Genomic DNA, 20150 nt, shown 5'->3' on the forward strand with positions numbered 1-20150 from the left:
ACAAGAGGCTGTTTCCAGGACTTGAACCCGTGACCTTTCAGTCACATGACAACAACTTTACCAGTTGCACCAAGGTTACCCCTCAAATAACTCATAGATAAGAGTACAAAAATACTTTACTCTTCACATGTAATTTTTTTATTGAAAATTGATATGGTTAATTTTTTTTCTTCTTCAAAATCATGTGCATTATTGAACTAGAGTTATTGAGGTAAGGAGAGTACGTAGCATGCTTTTATTCCAGCAAGAAAAATTAAAGACATGACCCTACTTAAACTAAGGACTATAGTCATGGTACTGCAACTACTACATAACTAAGCATGCAAAACTATCTTTTGTATGATTACTCCTAGCTAATGTTAAACATAATGTTCACAAAGCTTCTGTCATTTCAGTTTATTCTCATGATGTTTTTCTGTTCACTTTTATGGCTCTCTACCATCCAAGTTTATGGCATTTTCAGTTTTGCTGCAACTAATGCTACAAAAGATAAAGGTAGTGAAGCAATTGCTCTATTAAATTGGAAAACCAACCTTGACAAACAAAGCCAAGCTTCATTATCTTCTTGGACAACCTTTTCAAGTCCTTGCAATTGGGAAGGAATTGTTTGTGATGAAACAAATTCTGTGACAATTGTAAATGTTGCAAACTTTGGACTTAAAGGTACTCTTTTCAGTCTCAACTTCTCATCTTTTCCTATGCTTCAAACTTTGGATATCAGTTACAACTTTTTTTATGGACCTATTCCACATCAAATTGGTAACTTGTCCAACATTTCTAAACTAAAAATGAGTCATAACCTTTTCAATGGTTCCATTCCTCAAGAAATAGGGAAACTAAGAAATCTAAATCACCTTAATATTGCAACATGTAAGCTCATTGGTTCCATACCCTCAACAATTGGAATGTTGATAAATCTTGTTGAACTTGATTTGTCAGCTAACTATCTCTCAGGCGAAATCCCGTCAATAAAAAACTTGTTGAACTTAGAAAAGCTTGTTCTCTACGGAAACTCTCTTTCTGGACCGATTCCTTTTGAGTTAGGAACAATCTCTTCTCTTAGAACAATTAAATTGTTGCACAATAATTTTTCTGGTGAAATTCCATCTTCCATAGGAAACTTGAAAAACTTGATGATACTTCAGCTTAGTAATAATCAATTTCTTGGATCAATTCCTTCCACTATTGGAAACTTGACAAAACTCATTCAATTGTCAATTTCTGAAAACAAACTTTCTGGATCAATTCCTTCTTCAATAGGAAACTTGATCAATCTAGAAAGGCTTAGTCTTGCACAAAATCATCTTTCTGGACCTATTCCTTCAACCTTTGGAAATTTGACCAAACTAACCTTTCTATTACTTTACACAAACAAGCTTAATGGTAGCATTCCAAAAACAATGAATAACATTACCAATTTGCAAAGTTTGCAATTAAGCTCCAATGATTTCACTGGCCAATTGCCACATCAAATTTGCCTTGGTGGTTCTCTTAGAAATTTTTCTGCTGATAAGAATCAGTTCAGTGGTTTTGTTCCAAGAAGCTTGAAGAATTGTTCAAGCCTTCTTAGACTTAACCTTGCAGAAAATATGTTGATTGGAAATATTTCAGATGATTTTGGTGTGTATCCAAATTTGAGCTACATTTCTTTGAGTGACAATTTTTTGTATGGCCAAATTTTGCCAAATTTGGTAAAAAGTCATAATCTAATTGGCCTAGAGATCTCAAATAACAATTTATCAGGCACTATACCTTCAGAACTAGGACAAGCACCTAAGTTACAAAGTCTTCAACTTTCTTCAAATCATCTAACCGGAAAAATTCCTAAAGAGCTTTGTTACTTAACTTCATTGTATGAACTCTCCTTGAGTAACAATAAACTTTCTGGAAACATTCCTATAGAAATAGGATCCATGCAGGGACTTCAAAAATTGAATCTTGCAGCAAATAATTTAAGTGGATCAATTCCAAAACAAATTGGAAATCTTCTCAAATTAGTTAATTTGAATTTGAGCAATAATAAGTTCATGGAAGGAATTCCCCTTGAATTTAACAGATTGCAATATCTTGAAAATCTTGATCTTGGTGGAAATTCGCTAAATGGAAAAATACCAGAGTCACTTGGAAAGTTGCAAAAGTTGAACACATTGAATCTCTCTCACAATAATCTCTATGGAACCATTCCATCTAATTTTAAGGATTTGATAAGCTTGACAATGGTTGACATATCTTATAACCAATTAGAGGGTTCAATTCCTAACAATCCAGTGTTTCTTAAGGCGCCATTTGAAGCACTTAGAAACAATACAGGTTTATGTGGTAATGCATCAGGCTTGGTACCTTGCAATGACTTGAGTCATAATAACACAAAAAGTAAAAACAAAAGTGCGAAATTGGAATTATGTATTGCTTTGATTATTCTATTTCTTGTAGTCTTCCTGGTTCGTGGCTCTTTACATATTCATTTGCCAAAAGCAAGAAAAATTCAAAAGCAAGCTAGAGAAGAACAAGAACAAACTCAAGATATTTTTTCCATATGGAGTTATGATGGAAAAATGGTTTATGAAAATATCATTGAAGCCACAGAGGATTTTGATGACAAATATCGAATTGGTGAAGGAGGTTCTGGTTCTGTTTACAAGGCCAATTTACCTTCTGGCCAAGTTATTGCTGTGAAAAAACTTCATGCTGAAGTTGATGGTGAAATGCACAATTTCAAGGCTTTTACTAATGAGGTTAAAGCATTGACACAAATCAAACATCGTAACATTGTGAAGTTATATGGATTTTGTTCACATCCACGCCACGCTTTTGTGGTTTATGACTTCCTAGAAGGAGGGAGTTTGGATAATGTGTTAAGCAACGACACACAAGCAACAATGTTTATTTGGAAAAAGAGAGTGAATGTTGTTAAGGGTGTAACAAATGCTCTTTACCATATGCATCATGGTTGCGCTCCTCCTATTGTTCATCGCGACATATCGAGCAAAAATGTTCTTTTAGATTTGGATTGTGAAGCTTACATCTCAGACTTTGGAACAGCTAAGATTCTGAATCTTGATTCACAAAATTCAACAACATTTGCAGGCACTTATGGTTATGCAGCACCAGGTTAGGACCTTCTTTTAGCTCTTAGGAAATCCTACACTTGTTTGGAAATAATAGCCTCAATCTCCCTAATTTATTTGTTTATACTATACTACTTAGGCATATATCATTTTTCATATATTTAATTTTATTGCAGAGCTTGCATATACTCAGGAAGTGAATGAAAAATGTGATGTGTTTAGTTTTGGAGTGTTATGTTTGGAAATAATAATGGGAAAACATCCAGGGGATCTTATTTTAACATTGTTCTCATCATCTGAAGCACCAATGGCGTATAATTTGCTTTTGAAAGATGTATTAGACACAAGACTTCCACTTCCAGAAAATTCAGTTGCTAAGGATGTGATCTTGATTGCAAAAATGGCATTTGCTTGCTTGAGTGGGAATCCACATTCTCGACCAACTATGAAACAAGCGTATAACATGTTTGTTATGTCAAAATCACCATCAATGGAGACATTCTGCACCATCACTCTTGGTCAACTTCTAGATTAGTGAACAATGAATTTGGTTTACTTGTGTTGCAAGCATCTTTTTTGTGCTACTAATAATGTGTGTATGGGGTTTTGTCATCTTTATAGGCTAGTCTTAAGGTTTTAATTACCTAAGAAAATAAGATTTATATCTTGTGTGTTGTAACTTTTAAGGGTGTATTTGAGTAAACAACTTAGTTTAATTAATAATTGGCTATTATATAGTGTCCACATATACGGCATCTGTGTTGTCAAAAAATGTTGTTATATTATTTTCATATAAATTGTGAGTTCTGAGTTGAATTCATAAGATGTCGATCATACAGAGCTTACATTAAGATAATTCGAAGACAAATTATATAATGTCAAAGATATTTTCATATACAGATAATTCCCCAATTTTGGAGTAATTCGGCTTCATAAACTCACATGATGGTTCAATAAGACCTACTATATTATAGTTTATAGTACATTTTGGCGTTTGCAAAGAAAAATATCACAATTTTATGAAAACAAAAACAGCTATGACAATATGTTAATTATAGAAAAACTACTTAAATAGGAAATTTACAAAATTCAGTTGTTGGGACATATACAGCTAAAACCATAACTCATTAGCAAGTAGCAGTTATTGCAATATGCATGTACTAATCCTATGTTGGACCAAAATTTACATATGGCCCACAAAAATTTGGTTGGTTGTGAATGAAGAATAGCATTTGTTAGTCATGAATTCTGAAATGTGCAGCTTCAAGAAAATCTAGTTGTTATGTTTCACATCCTCATCCTCATCAAAAGAAAGGATTATTGTAATTCTTTGAAATAGCTTTTTAAATTGATTGATTAAGTGATTATACAAATTGGATGATTTGATAGCAAGAATTGAATTTTGATCTAAAAAGGAGAACTAGAGTCTAAAGGTATGGTGGATTGGTGGTGGTTACCGGTGTGTGGAGGCGTGCGACTGAGAGATGGAGGTCAGGAGGAAACACAAGAGAGGTTGAGAAGAAGAAAGAAGTAGCCTTGCTGTTAGAAGAAAGGAGAAACAAGAACATGTTTTTTTTTTTTTGTTTTACTTTTCCCACTCTATGCCTTTCCTCGAGGGCCCTATTTTTTTCTTCCAATTTTGCCCCTGTTCCGGATTTCATTTTTCAGATTGTATTGTTAGAATTTTGCAGATGTTTTCGGATTTGAAAATCCGAAATAATGTTTTACCATAACTTTTTCAATTTTAAGCTTTACAATTTGTAAAATAAAATGCGAATAAAATAAAATAAAAAACAGAAATAAAAAGACACAAACATAAAAATAACTCAGTTTATTAATACATGAACAATATATTACAATAATTTTCAAGCTTTTTAAGCTTATTACATAAGATCCTTAATCTATTTCTAATCTCCTAAGAGCCTAATTCCAATCTCCTAAGATCCTAACCACTGCTATGTGATAGGACATAGCTGTAGGTTCCCTATTGGAGGAAAACCGGAGTAGGAAGGAAGAGGAGAGCGGGAAGAAGATAACAATGCCCCTGAGGGAGGTGGGGGGTGCTCAAACTTACGCCCAGACATGCCAAGGTAAAAACCACACTGACCCATATGACCCTCAGATGAATTGCACTTCGTTGCAGCGCAGTTACATCCTCATTGACTGTTCATACAAACCCTGAAAGTTTTCAACGAGGCCCTTATCTATGAAAGGCCAACGATGAAAAATCATGGTTGTAGAAGGAAGAAGAGGATGAGAGGGTGGGAGAGGATGGTGTGAGAAATGGTGGGGTTTGGAAGGCTATTTATAGGGAGGGGTGGGTCAAAAAAGGTTGGGAGGCCATAAATGCAGTCAAAAAACGTGGTAAAACGAGTTTTTTTGACCTGACCACCGTCCATGACTGATGCATTTTGAAATGCACATCTGTTTTCTGGATTAATACGATAATGGTGAACGAGGGAAAAGTTGGCACTTCCTATAGAGCTAAGGACATTCCGGAATGTAAAATCGGAAAGCTTCAGCATTGGATTCTTTTGAAAGAGAGCCATTAATGTGGGTTTGGATGGTTACAACCACTAACACGTTTTCATTGACTGTATTAATGACCTAGGACTTGTTTTAGGCTATAAATAGACTTCCATCTTCAACAAATACCTTCATTCTTCACTTCACCTCTTTTCTTCCATTTTCTTCAAATGTTTTTTAGGGGTGTCGGTGGTGTCATGGTCATTGTTGACCGTTCATATGAACCCTGCAATAGCATTGCAGCTTGTGTGAGGTTCATATAACGGTCAACAGAGACCCTTGACATCAAAGAAAGACACAAAAAAGCGCATAACATCTGGTCCGGATTTTGTTTTCCGGATATCACTAACAATCTGGTCCGGATTATATAATCCGGACCAGGGGTACTTTTGGAAATTTTGCAGGACACGCGAGAAGGCAGCATGGTGGAAAAAGTAATAGTCTTTTTTTTCCCATTGATTGGGGGTGGGTATTGGCTATAATTTTCTTTAGGCCCGTCACTTTTGATGGCCCAGCTTGATTGAGCTATTTGCACACCCCAAAGACGTACCTGCCATACTAATATGCACGAGACTTGATACAACTTGACTCGATGTATCATCAAAAATATATTGTCAATTCCAATAGGAAAAATTGTGATTATTCATAATAAAGAAATGATAATTATACAATAATTTTGTAACAAAATATCATTTCTCTTTGTAATAATATGCACAATTCTACAAACATAGAAATTCAATAAAAACAAAAATCATTAACATGACAATAGTAGAAAGAATATATCAAATCATTTAGTTGGTTGAACAAATGTATTGATGCAAAACTTATGTATCATCTATTTATTCTCCACGGCTTCATCTCCTTACATTTTCCAGTAAAGTAGGGTAATCTTCTTTAAGACAATGTAATGTTATAATTGTTTGACGAGACCAATGTTGAGCTGATCCAACAAAATGTTACTTAGGACAGAAGTTTTTGTGCCTATGTATGTTGAGACCCTTCTTTCAAGTTGTGATCTCAACTATTAGAATAACATACACTATCTAAATTAGTGCATCATCTATTAAATATATAATAACATATAAGAAAAATACATAATCAAATAATTGTAATTCATAACATTGTGAGATTTTCTAGGGTATGTTAACAATGACCACCAATGTCATAAGGATGAATCTAGGAACACATTTTCAGTGTGGCCAAATAAATAGTGACCGAAATAGCAATAGATTTTTAATATTTTATATTTTAGTGACTGAGTTTTCGGTCATTATTTATGTCTCTAAACGTATTAGAGACTATTTTATACTTTAGTGATCGAATTTTCAGTTATTATATCTCTTCAATTGAAAATTCGGTCACTAAAAAAGAAATCTCTAATATTTTAAAAAAAATTCTTGTATGGCAATACAAATATTAAATTTGAAATCTACATATTAAAATATCGAATCTCAGACTCAAGACATGAATTTCCCTTTAGGCCAAAGATTTTGTTTTGGACCACATACACATGTATTATTTCATGGTAGATAATTTTATATTGGCCTACATATATATGCAAACTTTAAATTTGTGCTATGATATCTCCCAAAACTCTTCAAGTTGTATCTGTCACGCATATTATTTTCGAGGTATATACCTTTCCATTTAAAGACACTGTCCTACGTGTGGCCCAATTCAGAATCAATTAATTTCATCACCGTCAGTTTACAAACACATAAGGAATGAAATTATGAAACCTAAGTTATAATTCGTTCATATAAACTTGTATTAGTGGAAGCTAAACTACACCTTTTTTTTTCAATTACGAAGACTAGGCTCTGAGTGTGTTCTATAAATGTGGGAGTGGAACTTCATTCTAAATTGGTCCACACGTAAGACACTGTAATTAATTATGAATAGGTTGGGGGGTGTATCTCAAATAATTGCGGGACATACACCTAAATATGATCTGTTTTGGGAGTTATACATAAATTTAAAGTAGGTGAATGAGTACTACATAGCATTGTTCTTCTAACATTATGTTAGACCAAGATGGTACAAACCAGACTATAACATGTATATATGTGGTCCAAAGCTTTAAACTTCAATTCTACAGCTTTTAAATTCAAAGCTTAAATTTTTTCTAGATTCCATGTAGGTCAATATAACTGGAAAAAAAAAAAAAAATTAATAATTTTTATGATAAAGGAAACGATGCTTAAATTTGTTACTTAAATGTGCAGCAAGCCATCAATAACTGTTGGATAATAAGCCATTATTATCCAAAATGAAAAATGAAAATGGACATTCAAAGAATATAGAAGTAGTCAACGTCTTCGATATGAGAGAGCATACATGCAAATAATAAGTCTAAACCTACGTAAAGTTGAATTGTCTTTATTAATAAATTCACGTATACGTAGTTATGGTATCTAAACCTATGATCTCAAATATCAGCCCAGAGTGCAAGCTTGAATTTTAACCTATGAGACGACTAGATCAGCCTAAATTGCACAAGTGCAAGGCACCCGGTTCCGTTGTACTAAGAGATTCTCAACATTCACGCAGTAAAAGATCGATGGTTCCTTGATCAAGAATGGGGAGTCCAAATTCAAGATCGGTTTTAAATTATAAAATAAATATTAATTTACATTTGCATTTATGAAGGACTAAATCGAAAACGTTAGGACTTATTTGTGACCCAAATAACTTAAAAACCAATATGTTATAAATATCAAACTTGAAGGACTTATGTGTGACCAAAATAACTTAAAACTAATCTGTCATAAATCTCAAACTTAAAAGATCCCAAGTATAATTTAATCAAAAAGTTATTTAATAAGTTCATACGAGACTTTGACTTTTTAAAGAAGCAATCTATTCCGAACTATATGTTATTTTAATTATAGAATCAGATAATTATTTATCTCAAAAGCAATCTAAAGTGAACTAAAATACCCTAATATGTAGGTGAAGAAATATAACAATATAGTCCAAGTTGTTTGAGATTATATCCCTCTCGTATTTGGGGTTAGTTTATACTGCCGACAAATAAAGGTAAGAAAAGAGATATGTGGGCATCTTCTTCTAATCACTTTCAAGTAAGCATGTTAATTACTATTAAAAAAAACGTGGTTATCATCATTACCAAATCATGAGCGTTTGTCCATAATTTTGAACCAGAGATGAAAAGAGGTAGAGTTGTAGAATACAACAAAAATTTGAAAATGACAAAATAACTTATGATATAAAGGTGATAAAATTTGGTCATGTGTAGCCACTCTTTCCTTCAAAGAATTTTCAAACTACTAGTTTTTGCAAGTATGAAGCCTGTAAACGCAATCTCTTGATGCCAATGAGATCGTTTTTGATGCAAGATAGTGAACTACTTTTGCCATAAAAGAGCCATTTTTCCTTGGCTTAAAAAATATTATAGTGAGTGATATATAGACTAATAGTGTCTTCATATGATTTGTTAAGAATATAAACACCTAAAAATCGTAGCTCTCTTTCTATTTGTAAAAGAATCTTATTTTTAACAAATATTTTTAAAAGTAATTAATGAATGAGTTTAATAATTACACTAAACTAACAAATATCCTTATAGACATTAGTTAAAAAAGAAAAAATAAATTTTTTAAATTAGAAAACATAATTTTAAAATTTTTATAAAGTTTATTTTTTGGCGTTACAACTTTAAAAGTTTACTAAACCACATTTTTATAGTACGGTCATTATTATAGTATGAAAATGTGGTGTAAAAAAATTATTACACCACATTTTGACAGAGAATCATTATCGGAGATAGTTAGTAAAATATTCCTCTAATATATCACCCCATAATTTATTGTGTTAACTTGCATATTTATGTCTAAAATTTATTGGGTTGGTTATAAATAGAGAGGTAGTTTGACAAAAAAAATAAAAATAAATAGAGAGGTAGTTGTCACCATCTCCAATAGAGTTCTTTTCTATTTTGGTGCTTAAGTGGGTCTCATATATTACAAATCATTTCTTTAAATACATGCCTCTATTTATTATACATTTTTTTCTTCAATCAGCAATAAATAGAATGTTGAAAATATAAGCCAACCCTCTTTCTTAAAGGATAAAATTGTAAAAACAATAGTTTACACACATATTTAATACAAATATCCACTATCTTAATTTCGGTTATTTTTTCAAAAGGTCCTTATAATTAGGGACGGAGGTAGTACTTTATAATTTTTTTAATGTCAATACCTAATAAGCACTCAATTTCTTCAACCGAGCACCACAAGAAAATTTATTAATAGGTCACATTAATAACTTGGGTCATGCTAAGCGGTGCCCTGGAGGACACCGGTTAAAGATGCCAAAAAAGGTAATTATTATCATAAAAAGAAACATTTTTGACTTTTTTAATATTAATTACACAGTTTTCAATGCAATAGCTACTCTATAATTTTCATTTTTAGCATCATTAACTAAGGCCTCGGGGACACCGGTTAACATTTCCCTAATAACTTTATATTATTACATTGCTAAAACACTCATTAACTTCTCTATAATCATCAATAAATATTACTCCACAATATCCCCATGAGCTTAGCTCAATTGGTAGGGATATCGCATTTTATATGCAGGAGCCGGAGTTCGAACCCCGGACACTCCACTCTTTATAATTAAATTGTGTAAATTCTAGCCACTAGACTACTTGACAAAAAAAAAAAAATATCACTCCACAATATGGGTGCAACCAACCATCGTGAATGGTCTAAGAAATTGAATTGAGAGTAATGTTTACTAGAGGAGTGTTATCATGTTATGAACACCGCATCTAATATTGATTTTCTTATTGAGTGAAAACAATGCGGATCTTTTTAAAAATGAGTCTACATTTCTTTCACTGATAAAATAGTAAATGTTAAAGAAAGTTTTGAAAATATAATATTATTTGAAATATAAATTAAACGATAGGTGTATTAGAATTTTAGAAATATAAATTAAATGATATTTCCTTTGATCTTTTTGTAAGAGACAAACATATCTATAAAAGTTGAGTATATTTTCTTTTTTAAAGTTACATGAGTATTCTTGACTAGTGCTATTCCGGTTGACCAATTTACTACTAAACAAAATCATCCATCATTTAAGATTGACGACTTGTGCTCTTCGATTGACAATGACTAGGGCTCTCAACTTGTTGTTGGGGTTATTATTGGGAAAATGACAATAACAGTAAATACGACTAGAGAGTACTACAAATAAAATATTTATTACTCCATCTCTTCCTTCACAGAAGAAAAAGTTATGTGTATGTTTTCGAAGGATCTTTTAAGTAGTGTTTGAAGAACATTGATTAAAGATTTTTAAAAGAAAATTTTGTTTTGAAAACATGTTATTATTTTTTGGGTTAAATATGTTTTTGTAACTATATTAAATTTTCGTTTTAATCTCGTTGAAATATAGATGGTATCCTAGCAAAGAAAAGAGATCAAAGGAAGAGAGCGAACATAATCAATAGTACTAGAAGTATGCAGGAAAGAGAGAAGGCAGAATTGGACAAATAGCAGCTTTTCCGGTCTCAGATGCGGCAACACCCATTACTAGTGTTAGCATGTTATCACTTTCTCTCTTTTCTCGCACGAGGCAAGCAAGGCCTGAAAGAGTGAATCGTCGAACAGGAGGAATGACTTCGTACCAAGGCTGGAATCAAAGTGGAAATTCGTTTCTCTTTCAAAGCTAGAAGCACACTTCTGGAAGCAAAGCCAAGTTCTATCTCTGGTTCACAAGCCTGACGTTCTCAAGGCGTGGAAGGCTTTGGTTCGTAAGTCAGGTTATCTTTCTCCTGACGCTTTCATGCTTTCACCTTCGGAAACTTTTATATATTTTAATGAAATTCTATAATAACAAACTCTCCAAAAAAATCATAATTTAAAAAAAAATATATGAATTAAAAATGAATTTTTAAGTGTCAAAAACATTAAAATTCATATTTAATTCATGTTTTGTTAAAAAACTCTATCTTTTTAAAGAGATTCTTATAATATTTTAAATATTCTTAAAAAATTTCTTTCAAAAATATGAAGGCAACACATGAGTTAATTTAAAAGCAGGAAGCAAAAGTGATAATGAAAAACATTTGAGAGAATAAAAATCAAAAAAAACTTTTAGGAAGACTAAAACACAAAATTGTTATATTTGTATGGACTAAAACATATTTAACCCTACTTTTTATTAATGCAATAATCTTAAGACACTTCCTAAGATTCTCTTTCTTCTACCTCTCCAAAAAGAAAAACATTCTCTTTTTTCTAATAAAAAAAGTTGAGACTATAATTTTTGGTAAGCCTTCTATAAGTAAGTAGTACTATTTTTTTAGGGGAGTAATTAGCGGTATTCTTTAATTAAACAATTAAAGGCTACATGTGTTTATAGCTTGGACCATTAACATTATCTCGTCAAGAGCTATCTCATACTAAGCGTGTGTTTGATTCTACGGTGGCGAAAATTGATTTTGATCAAAAGTGAGTTTAGTGTAAAGTGATTTATCTTTGGATGCTTCATAGTATAAGTGATTTATATGAAAGATGTTGTTTGAATATTGTGTCAAAATTGCTTTTGGATATGTAAATTCCAAAATGGGTTTTAACATGTTTAATATAGATTTTAAATTTCATTTTCTCCTTTATTTGTTTATTTTATCCTTTATTTATTTTTGATTAAATTGATGATAAAAATATTAAATTAGCAAACTAGCACAGACAAATTAATATTAAATTGATGATAAACATAAATATTAAAAGGTAATAACATAGTGTCAATTTAAAAAACAAAATATAGCATAAAGTTTTTTTTTTAAATGGAGACGTTGGTACACCAGTTAAGCATATTTGCACACACACATTTGCTATTATTTTATTGCTTATAAAAAATATTCAGGTGGCATGCATTTAAAATCCCATTTCCAGTACAAATTACTAATAATATAAGGATATAATTAAAAAAAACACAGGGAAGGGCAGTTGGGGAAACTGCGCAACTTAAATTATCAAAATCGATTTACACCGTCGTAGAAGTTACTATTTGTAGCTTCAATTGGAATTGAGTTTGGACCCAAGAATTGATTTATCAAAAAAACATCCAAACACTTGTTTATCAATATAAACTCACTTTTAAGCTTTGTAATGTAGGTTTATTAAATTCCACCATGCAACCAAACACCTACTTGTCAAAACTAAAAACGCATCATGGAGTAATAAATACAGTAGAAACTCTTTAAATTAATACTCGGTAAATTAATAAACTCTCTAAAATAATAAATTTGTTCGATCCCGACTTGGGCCAGTGTAAAAAATTGAATAATTCGATAAAATAATAAGATAATAATTTTTTGGGAGATCCCTTTATAATTTTCGGTCCCAAGAAAATCATAAATTAATAATTCATAGAAACTGAAAAAAAAATATATTACACTTTGTTGAAATATGATTCAATAGTTGTTTGTTTTCTTTTAAAGTTCAAGTCTGTTTGGAGCTCATCTCTAACTTTTCTTATTGCATCCAATAGCTGAGGTGTTGTATTTTTGTATTGTATCATAAAGTTGTGAAGAGTGTTCGACGCCATAAGTGCTTCCTTTCGCGTAACATGCTCCAAAGACACCGTATCATCTTCGTCGTCATCCTCTGCATTGTTCTCAATGATAGTACGCACAATATCTTCTAAACTCTGAACCTCCGAACATGCTTCATTTTCATCTGGGTAGTTCATTAGATTGTCGATATCCATCTTATTACGATAGCCACATTGATTGATCATAGTCTGGAGGTCTTGAGTTTCTTCATCAAAAGTGGATTCATCCAAATTTCCTACAACGTCACTAGCTGTCGGAAGCAATTCACTATTGTTTCTTTTCGAACATCTATCGTCCAAGCTGGGATTGCCAAATTGATAGCATCAAGGACATTTATCTTCCCTGGATCAGATTGTCCCACCTCATAACCTTCCAATATTTTGCGGTAAAACCTTCTACGGTAATGCATCTTGAAAGCTCTTATTATCCCAACATCGCAAGGTTGAATCTTTGATGTCATGTTGGGTGGCAAGAAGAACAACTCAACGTTTTTTAACCCTTCAATATTTCTTGGATGTGCTGGACAATTATCCACCACAAGTAGAACTCTTCTACCATGCATCATTTGGTCAAATGAACGAACATATTCATCAAAAAGCACACTAGTCGTCCATGCTTTTTTGTTAGCTCGATACTGACAATCCAAGCTATTCATGTTGACATTCTTGAAGCAACGAGACTTTGCATATTTCCCAATAATCCATAGAGGGATTTTTTCAGAGCCATCTTCATTGCAACAAATAACTACCGTCAGCCTTTCTTTATCTTGTCTTCTTCCTTCAAGTTGTTTTGTTGCCAGTGAATGATCAGCTTGTAGCCTATAAAACAACCCAGTTTCATCCATATTGAAAACATCTTTCATAGGGAACTGATCAATTTTCTCTCGAATCGATACCAATTTCTGCTCCATGTCTTGTACATCAACAGACCCACTCTCGTCAAAACGACGAAATGACTTTATGCCATGTCGGTGCTTGAATTTCCCAAGCCATCCTGTAGAGAAGTTAAAATCTGAATCATCATGAGGGTACAAGAGTTTCATTGTATCTCTTGCCTTCTGCAAAATTAATTCTCCTGTGATATTCACACGTTCTTGATGCTGTAGAAACCACTCATAAACAACCTTCTCCATGTCAGGATATTTTGCTGGTTTGTGTCTTTTGATCTCCGCTCTTCCCTTTTCTATTTCAGCAGAGAGATAGTCATTTGACCGCTTAAGTGTGTTTGATATTGTTCCTTGACTAACTTTCAACTGAAATTTTCCCTCAAGCCATCCCTGCAAGTCTTTTTGTGTGCTTGCAGGATTATCTCTCTTGTACTCGCACAACTCCTTACGTATTTGATCTGACATAGTTGATTTTGCAACACCTTTTAGATGAGAAGCCATCTCGTGAGTGAGATATGGTTTGAATACTTTTAACACATTCATGTAATTTATATATGCCAAACTTGTTTAAGAATACATTGAACATTCCACTTGTTTACATTTACTATACACTTCAAAAGTCAAAAGTCATATTTCCAATGGATATGAATACAATATTTATTAATTTACATTGAGTCATAAGATTTAGTGCAACGTAATTCTAAGAGACATAGATTAATTTGCCTTTTTATTTGGTATGTACAGTATAATTACTTAAAAACTCTTTAAATTAATAATTATTAATTTATCGATAAATTAATAACTCTCTAAATTAATAAATTTCTCCGGTCCCGATATTATTAATTTATAAAGTTTCTACTGTAGAGTGAATAGCTGCAATGAAACAGAGCAGGTATTTTTCCCCTTTATTTGGTATATATAGAGAGACATGTTCCTCTGCTCTCAATTATACGTGAAATAGTATATACTCCCTCCGTTTCTAAATAAAATTTACTTTTTAGATTCATCTATTTAATGATGCATGTGGTCTATATTATGAACCACATACATCATTAAATGAATGAACCTAAAAATTTAATTTTGCTTATATTTAAAAACGGAGGGAGTATTTGCACATGTGTTAAGAAAGATACTTTCGTGCATTTACTAAAAAAATTTCAAAGAAATATATTTACAAATCCATCTCTAAGAATTATAATTATCTTATCACAATATTAAATAATTAATATAAATGTATTTTTGGAATAATAACAATAAATATAAATAGATTAGTTAATTGTTGTTTATATTTTAATACATAAAAAAATATATATATATATAATTGAATGCAAAATAATATTCTCTTCGTCTGAAAATGTAAACAAAAATTGGTCAACAGAAGTTAATGTATTTCCTTTCAAAAAAAACAAGTTAATGTATTTGATTTAAAATTTGTACCTCATACATCAACTTATGTTACCCATTTTTACTTATATTTTAGGATGGAGGGAGTACAACTCAAGGTGTCCGAAGAATCACCTATATATATTATTTGTAAATATATTTTATACTATCTCAAATCATTAAATACATTTGACTTTAATGTTACTATTTCTAAAGTCAAACATATAATTTATGGAGAGTTGTATCAAAATTAAACTAACAATAACAATGAATATGAAAGTGATCGAGAGAGTTTCACATTCTCATTTTGTGGGACTCTTTACCAAAAGGAATTCAAGCATATTTTTACACACTTCTCAACCTTTAAAACACATTTCAAACCACTTGTTGTTATATGTAGTTGTCTAGTGTAGTGTTACAAGCCTTCACTTCTTTTATTCCTATTCCCTTCATTCACTCCTAAAAAGTTTGTTTAGGAGTCGAAGAGGGAAACAATGGAGAAAAAGAAACACCATTTTCTCATGCAACATTGTTGTCTTTTCCTTTTCATCTTCACCATTTTTACTACTAACTCTCAAGCTTTTGATTATGGTGATGCCCTTTCAAAGAGCCTCCTTTATTTTGAAGCGCAACGTTCAGGGAGATTACCTTACAATCAACGCGTCGCTTGGCGCGATCATTCTGCTCTCATTGATGGTCTTGAACAAGGGGTTAGCTAAAATAAATATATCTAATGGTTTTTCACTTTTTTGTTATTTAAATTTAAGTTTTTTTTTTTTTTGCTATGTGCATGTTTTTGTGTAGGTGGATTTGGTAGGAGGGTATTATGATGCAGGTGATCATGTAAAATTTGGTTTACCAATGGCATTTACTGTGACAATGCTTTCATGGGGTGCTATAGAATATTTGCAAGAAATTGAAGGTGCTGGTGAATTACAACACACAATGGAAGCAATCAAATGGGGCACTGATTATTTCATCAAAGCTCACACTAGTCCAAATGTTTTGTGGGCAGAAGTAATTTAATTTGGTTACATTGATTTAAGAGAATTATGAAGTTGATTAATTAAGATTGTTAATTGAATTGTTTTAGGTTGGTGATGGTGACACTGATCATTATTGTTGGCAAAGACCAGAGGACATGACAACTTCAAGGAGAGCATTCAAGATAGATGAAAACAATCCTGGTTCAGATCTTGCTGGAGAGACAGCAGCAGCTATGACAGCTGCTTCTATTGTATTTAAGAAAACAAATCCACATTACTCTCACTTACTTCTACACCATGCTCAACAGGTAATTATCTATGAATCACGTTGACATCGTTAGTAATTTGAAAAAATTTAATAACTTATATTACTACATGCACGTGTTTGTATTATGTCGGTTCAATACTGACACATTACATATGTCGGACATCGAATATGTCACAAATCAGAAGTGACAATTTTATTTAGATTATTAATATTATAAACCAATGTACTAATTTGATTAGACTAGGTACTAAAATTAATAGTTGCAACACCTTTTTGTTTGAAAATATTAAGCATGTTTGATTTTTGAAAATTATGTACTAATAAAGTTGATTAATTATTGAAACCAATACATGTTTTTGTTTTTGTGTAGTTGTTTGAGTTTGGAGACAAGTATAGAGGAAAATATGATGTGAGTGTTGGAGTAGTGAAAAGTTACTATGCGTCGGTGAGTGGATACATGGATGAGTTGTTATGGGCTGCCACGTGGCTTTATAAGGCCACCGACAAAGAAGAGTATTTAGATTATGTAATTAAAAATGCTAATCTCTTTGGTGGCACTGGTTGGTCCATAACAGAGTTCAGCTGGGATGTCAAATATGCAGGTCTCCAACTCATTGCTTCTCAGGTAAACTTTCTTAATTTAGTTTCCATTTTATCCAAAGTTTTTAAAAATATGGTTTGATACCATATTAAAATCTTTGATGTCATTGATGCAACTATAATATTGATTTCGATATCAATGCAAACGTAGCATAACCGTAATTGAAGTGGCATCAAGCCATCTAACACACTAAGTGATGAGAAGCATGACTAAAATTAATTATAATATATAGACACAAATTTAAGTTGTAATAAGCATTTAATACGAAGTTGAAATAACAAAGTTTGACTAAAAAGTTAGGATGGATGCTTAAATAGTTACATATTTAACAACTACTATAAATTATGATTTTTTTTTTTTGTACATTACAACTGTTAGCTGAGAGAATTTTCAGTTGATAAGATAATATGCGGGAAATTTGAAACTCATGCAAATTCGAAGGTCTATAGGCCTCCGTTAACATGCCAAGTATACGCATCACAAAAATCACGTATGTCACTTTTGAAGCCGCGGAAAACTATAACCGTTGAAAATTATTTAAAGTCTCACAAAATAGACCTATAGTTGAATTATTTAATTTTTTTCGGGTGGGCCAATACGCCACTTTGCGGGAATTTGAATCAACCGAAATCTAAAACCGATATAAAATTGTATAAAATCTCGCAAAATAGATCTATGATCATCAATTTTTTAATTTTTTCGGGTGGGCTGTGGCTCACCCTAAACCATGAAGGGCTCCGCCCCTTATGAGAAGAAGAAAATTACAGATTTAAATTTGTGTTTCAATATATTGAATGTCTAGTTTATCATATGAATTATTTCGGGACAATATTATATTAAAAAAGTAAAATGTTACTTATTTTTGAAGAAAAATAAAATCTTGTTAAAATAACACTTAGAAATATTCTTAAGATCTGTGAGGTAATCTATACCCTTATCTATTAAGTTCTTGGTGAGTGTGTGTGTGAGCTTTTTTTCCCTCAAAATTTTCTTTGGTCCATGTGGAGTGGCATATTTCTATTCAACTTTATATAGATTTGGCTTTACTAATTTGAAAACGATAGGTTAAATCTTACTCCATTATTTTTAAAATGTCATTCATGGAGTATGCATGAATTAAAGTATATTGGTGTATTATCTTTAGGTATCATAAAATGAAAAACTATTAAAAGTGTATCCAAGAGCATGCATGTGCTGCTGCCTGGTAGTGCTTTAGCTTTGCATCATGTGTATAATTAAAGTGATGTTGCTTATGGTTGAGCCTAATGTTGGAGAAGCAAGAGGATGGAAGATATACTTTTAAATCAATTTTCAACGATAAAATGTAATTTTAAAAATGGTTGGAAGCAGAGACGCCATTAAAAGTGATCAGTCAAATTTTTCGTTAGAGATTAGTCATCGGCAAGCAAGACTAATAAATAATTTGAAAAGTATTTAGAGCTCATATTCTTCACATGCTTGCTTATTAGTACAAGAGAATTGGAAAGTATTTACAATCTAACTATGATGCCATTTTTTGCAGTTTTTAAACCAAGCAAAACACAAGAAACATAGCGATATACTTGAACAATATAGGTCAAAAGCAGAGTACTATATATGTTCATGTCTCAACAAAAACATCAATGGAACCAATGTGGAAAGAACTCCAGCTGGATTACTATATGTCAGACAATGGAACAACATGCAACATGTTTCAACAGCATCATTTTTACTCACAATCTACTCTGACTATCTCAAAAACACCAATCAAAAACTCACATGTCATGGAGGCATTTTGGATCACAAAGAAATTCTAAGTTTTGCAAAATCACAAGTTGATTACATTTTGGGCTCTAACCCTATGAACATGAGCTACTTAGTGGGTTATGGGCCTAGTTACCCTAAAAGGGTCCATCATAGAGGAGCATCAATTATGTCATATAAGGAGAATAAAGGGTTTATTGGTTGTACTCAAGGGTATGATAATTGGTATAGTAAGGAAGATCCTAACCCTAATGTTTTGGTTGGAGCTTTGGTTGGTGGTCCTGATTGGCAAGACAATTTTGAAGATAAAAGGAACAATTTCATGCAAACTGAGGCTTGCACATACAATACTGCCCCTTTAGTAGCTCTTTTTGCAAAGTTCTTGCATATTGAAGACAATAAAATGGTACATGATTGTAATTCACTTTTGGTTGCTTCCTTTAAATAAATAAATATTAAGTAAAAGAAAATTTAATACTAGTATTATTGTATGTTTCTTCTAGGCCGAATTAACCTTTTTATCATTCTTGATTATGAGTGATTTGTAGTTCAATAGAGATTTTACAATCAAATATGGTCTTATTATGTCTCAAAAATTGAGAGATCTGTTATTATAAATTTTGAGATTATATAAAAGATAAATACGCCCATTAAGATAAATCAATTTCACCGTTATTTTGGCTTAATTAAGTTTCGGTAAGTTATATTTTAGTATCTTATATTATTTGTTCTAAATTGGTGTCTTGTATGAGAAATGTTATTGATAAACTCTCTGACAAACTCTATTAAACACACTCTTTATCATTGGTCCACATCATCATTATTTTGAAACTGTTTACAGGGTAATCGATTACCCAGGTTTAGAGAATAGATCTTCCTCTTTTATGAAAAATAAATAAATAACAAGGGTTCTTTGAATTTCTCTCTCTACAACTTCGTAGAGTAACATCATTTGTTTGGTGGATGTCAACGGGTAAAAAATCTAAATTACCATCTTATTGAAATAATGGCAAATTCCATAAGATGATAGGCAAGATCCATAAAAAAAAAAAAAAAAAAAAAAGTGTCACCCAATTATCCATTGGTATCATA

At 31.8% G+C, this 20150-nt stretch overlaps 3 protein-coding genes across 3 annotated transcripts; 2 read left to right on the forward strand and 1 right to left on the reverse strand.

The window, feature by feature from the left end:
• Positions 1-298: 298 nt before the first annotated feature.
• On the forward strand, positions 299-3788 carry LOC11430493 (MDIS1-interacting receptor like kinase 2). Its single transcript, XM_003616867.4, has 2 exons — positions 299-3111; positions 3245-3788. Exons 1-2 carry the CDS (start codon positions 357-359, stop codon positions 3601-3603), a joined length of 3114 nt encoding a protein of 1037 aa, XP_003616915.3. The 5' UTR covers positions 299-356; the 3' UTR covers positions 3604-3788.
• Positions 3789-13426: 9638 nt separating this feature from the next.
• LOC112422180 (CENP-B homolog protein 2-like) lies at positions 13427-14578 on the reverse strand. The gene has a single exon (XM_024784999.2). The coding sequence runs from the start codon at positions 14576-14578 to the stop codon at positions 13427-13429; it is 1152 nt and encodes a 383-aa protein (XP_024640767.2).
• Positions 14579-15789: 1211 nt separating this feature from the next.
• On the forward strand, positions 15790-19654 carry LOC11425706 (endoglucanase 11). Its single transcript, XM_003616870.4, has 5 exons — positions 15790-16170; positions 16265-16477; positions 16554-16754; positions 17085-17339; positions 18838-19654. Exons 1-5 carry the CDS (start codon positions 15955-15957, stop codon positions 19504-19506), a joined length of 1554 nt encoding a protein of 517 aa, XP_003616918.1. The 5' UTR covers positions 15790-15954; the 3' UTR covers positions 19507-19654.
• Positions 19655-20150: the final 496 nt, after the last annotated feature.

This window comes from Medicago truncatula, chromosome 5 (assembly GCF_003473485.1).
Source record: "Medicago truncatula cultivar Jemalong A17 chromosome 5, MtrunA17r5.0-ANR, whole genome shotgun sequence".
Classification (NCBI taxonomy): Eukaryota; Viridiplantae; Streptophyta; class Magnoliopsida; order Fabales; family Fabaceae; genus Medicago; species Medicago truncatula.

Bases quoted from the DNA above. Each gene is read 5' to 3' on its own strand.
- LOC11430493 (XM_003616867.4), top strand. From the start codon at position 357: ATGTTAAACATAATGTTCACAAAGCTTCTGTCATTTCAGTTTATTCTC. The intron at 3,112-3,244 runs GTTAGGACCTTC...ATTTTATTGCAG, and splicing joins TTATGGTTATGCAGCACCAG to AGCTTGCATATACTCAGGAA.
- LOC112422180 (XM_024784999.2), bottom strand. From the start codon at position 14,578: ATGGCTTCTCATCTAAAAGGTGTTGCAAAATCAACTATGTCAGATCAA.
- LOC11425706 (XM_003616870.4), top strand. From the start codon at position 15,955: ATGGAGAAAAAGAAACACCATTTTCTCATGCAACATTGTTGTCTTTTC. The intron at 16,171-16,264 runs GTTAGCTAAAAT...GTTTTTGTGTAG, and splicing joins TTGATGGTCTTGAACAAGGG to GTGGATTTGGTAGGAGGGTA. The intron at 16,478-16,553 runs GTAATTTAATTT...GAATTGTTTTAG, and splicing joins CAAATGTTTTGTGGGCAGAA to GTTGGTGATGGTGACACTGA.